Here is a 7,500-nt window from a genome sequence, read left to right on the forward strand (position 1 = left end):
ACTACGCTTTTTTATTAAACGAAGAGCAATAACTCTGTTTAGTGGCTGATAATGATAATTATCTTTATAATTGCTCTTATTACCGTAATATTTACAGAAATAGGTTTAGTTTAAAATCCTAGACGTAGATAATGCCACTCCCTCCTAGCACCAGCAGGAAAAAAAAAACTTTAAGGGCGCCCATCCATGGTCTTTACCAAGTACTAACTTAAGAAAGCAGTTGCACACAGAAAGATGTTGACCGCCTACTCTGAAGTACCGGCGGTGTAGGATATATAAGCAGAATAAGAATAGGAAGGTGATACAGGCTATGTTCCCCTGTGCCAGAATGGCTGTTTGTTTGCTATAGAACTTGCAGTCATAGGCATAGGTGACAGGTTTCCTTCCTCTTCCCATTTCATGATCTTTTTTTTTTTTTTTTTTTTTTTTGAGGGAGGGGAGCTTATTTCTTTCGTATTTGTTTACGAATGTATAGGAAAACGAAAACCACAGTTGCCTTTTGACTTCCCATAAAACTAGTATTTCTATTATATTGAGTATAACGAACATTGAGAACTGCTATAGACCCAACAGTACAATTTTTGTCTACTGCAACATTGATATATGACAAAAGTAACAAGAGAGTATCGCAATATGATAAACCATCAAAGAATGACAACCGCAACAAAGACTTTATTAGTGTAATGAGTGAATGAAAGAAATCGCAAAAGTATGTGATATGTCGCTTGAATTTCCATCTGAAGTAAAACCCTTCTAGGATGCAATTAGAAGGCACCAGTGTCCCTCCTGAGGCACAAGAAGAAAACTTTCTCCGTCTGCAACGCATTAAAGGGGATTATGATACTGATGCTTAGATAAAAAAAAAAAAAATATATATATATATAAGATAGATATATATACATATATATATATATAAACATATATATAGATAGATATATAGACAGATATATATATATATATATGTATATAGATAGATAGATAGATAGATAGATATAGATAGTTGGGTACATATAGATAGATATAGATATAGATAGATAAATAGATAGATATTCCTTTTCCCCTTTGTACCTGTCTCTCTCGCCGTCCGCCAGGTAATAAATAAAAGCACGTGAACGGACTTTCTTTCAGTTGACAGTCCTGTTGCACAAATTAACATTATGATCGGCATCAGATTTTTCACATTTACCCATACTTAGACAAACATATATATTTATGCGCCTTCGTGCACAACTTATGTATATATAAATTCTTTAACTGCTAGGTCTCATCTATGAATAAAATTACCATCATGATTAAGAATTCAGTAAATCAGTTATTACAATACAATATACAGGCGGGACTGGTGCCTTAATTCCTGATACTTTTGAAGAAACTGAATCTGTTACTGGATACGTAATACTGATTCTGAGTCTATGGATATGTATCATGCCATACAGAAAGGAAGTGATTAAATAGCATCTGTCTTTTGCGACAGGAAGTTCTTCCTGTGAGATGGTCGACTGATTAGCCAAACTGGAACTCTGCATTGAAGATCCATATCCTGTTATCAGTTCTTTTGAGGATTACGGAGATCTGACATTGCCTACAGAAAGATTTTTAAAAACTGTGCATGGTACCTTCGGTCTCAATGAGAACATTACTTGACCAATAGATAGCAATGAAGTCTAAAATTGGATGCAAGTTCTATATTAATAACCAGACATCGCTATTTCACATCATGACAGTAGAATGCGCGAGTGAAAGATGTCTCATTTTCTTTTCCATTACCGAATCTATTCTACCTCCTAAAACATATATGTAATTTGATATTTTAAGTGTTTGCGTGAGAAAACAGTGTGCTAAAAATAGTGAAAATGCTATGTGTATATATAAAACAAGCAGCGCAAATTTTAAAAAGTTACATAAAAAGATATTTGTTTTGTATATGCTGTTTGTTTGTATATGCTGCCAGAGTGAGGGAGAGCGAGTGAATTATATTTAAGCTCAAAATGCCCGTGACATAAGTAATATAGGTGGACAAAATAGGTGACAGCAAAACGTACTTTGAAATCCGGAGAAACGGATTGTCTGTCTGTCTATGTGTCTGTGTGTGCGCCTGTATATATATGAACACACAGTAACGTGTAAATATTGGTTAGATCAAACGCCCGCCACAATAAAAAAAAAAAGAAAAAAAAAGAATAAAGAGAAATGCAGTTTAGATTCAAACGTTGCGATTTATTCTCCCCTTCTTATTGCGGCTTGTTATATATGTGTGTATATGTATGTGTAAGAGAACGTACTCATTTTTCGGACTCAGGAAGAAAGGATCTGTGCCATTCACCTGCGTGAACCTATGCTTGTCGAAGGCCACCCATAGGAGCCGTATATAAGGCGGTTTCCACAAGCAGTCAGCAGAGACTACGTCCTCAGTGAGCCAGGAACAAGTCCAGCCATGAAGCTTACGGTGAGTCGTCATACCTGTTACCGAACGAAGAATTTTATTAATACTTAAGTCTACATACATAGTCTTCCATCCATTCACACATAATATATATATATATAATTCCATATATGTATATATATACATATACATATCTATATATGTATATATACATATATAATCTTTCTTTTCTACTCCCATTCTCATTTTTTATTGAAAGATAAATTGTTAAGAGGACTGATTTTGTGTCACTGAGTAAATATATCAATAGGATTAATGTGATTTATGAGAAAATAAGTTTCAGTATTTATTCACATAGACTAGTGAAAGGAAAATAGAATTTCAATTGAGAACATTATAAACACTTTTATAGCAGCTTAAAGTCATATTGCTTTGCTTATTTTTTCAGGCAATCGCACTGGTGTGTTTGGCAGCGGCGGTGGTTACACACGCCGATCCCGAACCACATAAGTACCACCACTATCCCTACTACCATTACTATCCACAATACCACCATCTCGAGCCCCTGCAGGGCGATGGAGTGGCCAGGCATCCAGGTGGAGCCACTTCCTTCGTGGGTAATCAAGTTCACGGCCTCACAAAACGCTCAGCTGACCCAACGCCAGAAGCTGACCCGGAACCTACAGCTGACCCTGATCCCTCCAACAGCTATAGCCATCAAGTAATCCACCATGGCCATCCACACTATGGCTACCACCATGGATATCGCTACCCTTACAATGGCTATCGCTATACCCACCATTATGGTTACCCTTACAACCACCACAGCCACCACAAGAGATCAGTCCAATCTGAACCCGAACCTCAGCCTCACTACAACTATCACGGACACCCTCACTACTACAGCAGATATTATCGCGGTTACCCCAGCTACTATCCTTACTACGCCGGCTTCCGCTACCGCTACAGAGGATAAAGAAGAGCAGCTATGGATTGCGAAAAGCTTTGATTATTAAGAATTATCTGCCGCGTCAACACCTAGTGCGGTAATCTTTGAGATGGTCCTTCGCCAGATGTGTTTGATAGTCCGGTTTGCTCACGCCGGTTTTTCAAGTACAAACAATACAGTGATCATTCTTCAAAGACTACTCAAAACAAAGACATTATCTTTTCAATGTTTGAAGAGCAGATCATTAAAGTAAAGAATAAAGTTTCGAATTTATAATGGAAAAATCATTACAAACCTATAACACTTCTAGTTGTGGCCGAAGATCATTTATACGTTATTGATCTTTGTCTTCAATGCAGAAAAAGACATAAATGAGAATAAATAAAGTCCCAAGACAAGAGATGTAACTTACGCGTTTCGACTAAATGTTCTTTATAATCAAATGTAATTCTGATGAAGATTTGATGGAAACGCGTCAATCATGTATTTTTCACTAAGCTAATCAATATATTTTTCTGCATTTCACACCATAATTATAGTGTATCCCTAAATGAGAAAAAAAATCTGGATTTTATAGTTAATAAGAAAAAATCTTTAAGAATTATTGTAAGTGTGATGATAGAATGATATCAAATAAAAGACACTGCAGAGTCGAAGTTTCAGGTTCATTACAATAAGAGAGTATAACTACAAACGTGGATGATAAAAAAATCAAACTGTTATTTCACAACCACTTTCTTATATGCATACATTTTGTTATCCTTAGATTATCAACCCTTTCCTTCTGAATACGAGGAAATGTTGCGTATGGGTGTTATGACACACATGACAGTCAATGTTTGATCTTGACAACACGCGTCATGCGTATATGACTGATGGGCTTCACTTCTTTATTAAAAGAAGAGCAATAACTGTTTAGTGGCTGATAATGACAATTACCTTTATAATTCCTCTTATTATCGTAATATTTACAGAAATAAGTTTAGTTTAAAATCCTAGACGCAGATGGCGCCAGTCTCTCCTATCGCCAGCAGGAAAGAAAGCCTTTAAGGGCGCCCATCCATGGTCTTTACCAAGCACTAACTTCAGAAAGCAATGGCACACACAAAGATGTTGACCGCCTGCTCTAAAGTACCGGCGGTGCGGGATGTGCAAGCAGAATGAGAATAGGAAGGTGACACAGGCTATGTTCCCCTGTGCCAAAATGACTGTTTTGTGCTATAGAACTTGCAGACATAGGCACAGTCTCCTTCCTCTTCCCATGTCTTCGTGATTTGTTTTTCTTTTTGCTAGGGGGAAGCTTATTTCTTTCGTATTTGTTTACGAATGTAAATGAACATGAAAACCGCAGTTGTTTTTTGACTCTTAAAACTAGTATTTCTACTAAATTGAGTAAACGAACATAATGAACTAATATAGACTCAATAGTACAATTTTTGTCTACTGCAACATTGATAAATGATAAAAGTAACAAGAGAGTATCGCAAGATAGTAAAACATCAAAGAATGACAACCGCAACAAAGACTCCATTAATGTAATGAGTGAATGAAAGAATACGTAAAAGTATATGATATGCCGCTTGAAGTTCCATCGCTCTGAAGTAAAACCCTTCTAGGAAGCACCAAGTTATCCTAATCTCTTTCTCCTGCTTTATGCTATGTGTGTAAATATATATATATATATATATATATATATATATATATATATAGAGAGAGAGAGAGAGAGAGAGAGAGAGAGAGAGAGAGAGAGAGAGAGAGAGAGAGAGATAAACAGATATAGATAGATATATGGATGTATACATATATATGTAAATAGATATATAGATAGATATAGATAGATAGATATACATTTCCCCCTTTGTACCCTATCTCTTTCGCCGTATGTCAGGTAATAAATAAAAATACGAGAACGGACTTTCTTTCAGTGACAGGCTATAACACCAGCCGAGTGTCTCGTAACCTCTCTCTTATGTTTTATATGTGTATATGATATATATATATATATATATATATATATATATATATATATATATATATATCCATATATATACTTATATATTTATATATATATATATACATATGTATACTTATATATGTATGTATATATATATGTGTGTGTGTACATATATATACAAACATTCATATATCTATATACATGTACATATACAGATTTATATAAATAGATAGATACTCCTTTTCCCCTACGTACCTCATCACTCTCGTTCAAGTGTCACGTAATTCAAAAAATATATAATAATAAATAAATGAATAGATAAATAAATAAAAACAAGAACAGAATTTCTTTCAGTTGACAGTCGTGTCGGATAGATTAACATGCTCGGCATTAGAGTTTTACAGCATCTGCCCGCTTCGTATATCCCATGCTTAGACAAAGGATATCACTTTTAGAGTTCAGATTGGTAGGACACAGATGTAAGTTAGTCCTAGCATTTTAAGATGCAGACCCAGAACTACCCAAAATATCCTCAGCGCCCGTGTGTGGAATAGGGATGCTCTTGATATTTCTAATATCAAGCTTTCTGCACCTTGGTGCACAACTTATATATGTATGTCCAAATTCCCAAATTGCTAGGCCTCATCTATAAATAGAATTGCCATCATCATTAAGAGACTGGTACCCATATTTCTGTTACTTGTAAAGAGAAAATCTGAATCTTAGATTAGATACGTAAAACGGATTCCCAGTCAGTGGCTATATACCGTGCCATGCAGAAAGGAAGTGAACATCAGCTGTCTTTAGCGACATGAATTTCTTCCTGTGACGCGGTCGACTGCTTAGCTAAACTAGCACTCTTCCTTGAAGATCCATTTCCTGTTATCAGTTCTCCTAAAGATTACCAAGAACTGATATTGCTTATAGAAAGGATGAAAAACTGTGCCTGATACCCTCGACCCCTATAGGAGCATTGCTTGAACATCAGATAGCAATAAAGTCTGAAATGATTTATAGTGGATGTAAGATTTATAATAACAACCAGACTACGCTAATTCACATCATTACTGCAAAATGTGCAAGTTACAGATGTTCCCTTTCCTTTGTCATAACATAATCTATTCTACTTTTTAAATCTAAGTGAGGTGAACATTATAACACAGTCCTTCAAGTCAACATGTCTAATACTCTTAAGTTCACCCCACCAAAATAACACGCGCGCACGTGTGTACGTGCGTGTGTAGTGTGATAGATATCTACATATAGATTTGTATATAGATACACAGCAATGTGAGTACACGGGTTACATGAAACATCTGTCACTATAAAAGAGGGGAATGAAAAAAATGTTATTTATATTCAAACCGTCACTATCTATTATTCCCTTCTTATTGTGGCTGTCCTTTGTCTCTGTGTGTGGACGAATGAACTAATTATCCAAAAGAGTGAGGAAGTACAGTTATAGGATCTGTTCCATTTACCTGCGTGATCCTATGCTTGGCGAAGGCCACGCACGGGAGCTGTATATAAGGCGGCTTCCACAAGCAGTCAGCAGAGACAGCGTCCTCTGTGAGCCAGGAGCAGGTCCAACCATGAAACTTACGGTGAGTCGTCATACATTTAACAGAACGAAGAATTTCATCAATACTTGTGTACATACATATGCCTCCATCCATTCACACACACATATATGTGTGTGTAATCAACTTCTTTATTTCCAATCTTTCTCATCTTTATTAAAAGATGAGTTGCTAAACAAGGCCGATTATATAATTGAAAAAGTATACATCAATTTGATTAATATATGAAAAAATATAATTCATTATCTATTCATTTTTGGTAGTGAGAGGGAAAATAATAGGATTTCAAATGAGAACAGTGTGAACACTTTTATAGTAGCTGAAAATTATAATTCCATCTTGGTTATTTTTCAGGCAATTGCACTGGTGTGTTTGGCAGCGGCGGTGGTTACGCACGCCGATCCCGAACCACACAAGTACCACTACTATCCCTACCACCATTATTCTCACTACCACCATCTGGAGCCACTGAAGGGCGATGGAGTGGCCAGGCATCCAGGTGGAGCCACTTCCTTCGTGGGTCCTCAAGTTCACGGCCTCACAAAACGCTCAGCTGACCCAACGCCGGAAGCTGACCCAACGCCAGATGCTGACCCTGAACCTTCAGCTGATCCTGACCCCTCCACGAGCTATA

General features: G+C 36.5%; 2 protein-coding genes across 2 annotated transcripts in view; both read left to right on the forward strand.

The window, feature by feature from the left end:
• The first annotated feature begins 2,353 nt into the window (after positions 1–2,353).
• Positions 2,354–3,608, forward strand: LOC122251164 (uncharacterized). The gene is made up of 2 exons (XM_043012870.2): positions 2,354–2,446; positions 2,832–3,608. The coding sequence occupies exons 1-2, from the start codon at positions 2,435–2,437 to the stop codon at positions 3,357–3,359; spliced, it is 540 nt and encodes a 179-aa protein (XP_042868804.2). The 5' UTR covers positions 2,354–2,434; the 3' UTR covers positions 3,360–3,608.
• A 3,165-nt stretch (positions 3,609–6,773) lies between these two features.
• LOC147468418 (uncharacterized) overlaps positions 6,774–7,500 on the forward strand; it is a 1,193-nt gene continuing 466 nt past the window's right edge. The window contains exons 1-2 of the mRNA XM_086554087.1: positions 6,774–6,890; positions 7,221–7,500. The exon at positions 7,221–7,500 is cut by the window's right edge and continues 466 nt beyond it. Coding sequence (XP_086410213.1) covers positions 6,780–6,890; positions 7,221–7,500 — 391 coding nt within the window. The 5' untranslated portion in view covers positions 6,774–6,779. The remainder of the gene's footprint in view (positions 6,891–7,220) is intronic.

This window comes from Penaeus japonicus, unplaced genomic scaffold (assembly GCF_977035675.1).
Source record: "Penaeus japonicus unplaced genomic scaffold, GWHDUDI00000001_assembly GWHDUDI00000029, whole genome shotgun sequence".
Classification (NCBI taxonomy): Eukaryota; Metazoa; Arthropoda; class Malacostraca; order Decapoda; family Penaeidae; genus Penaeus; species Penaeus japonicus.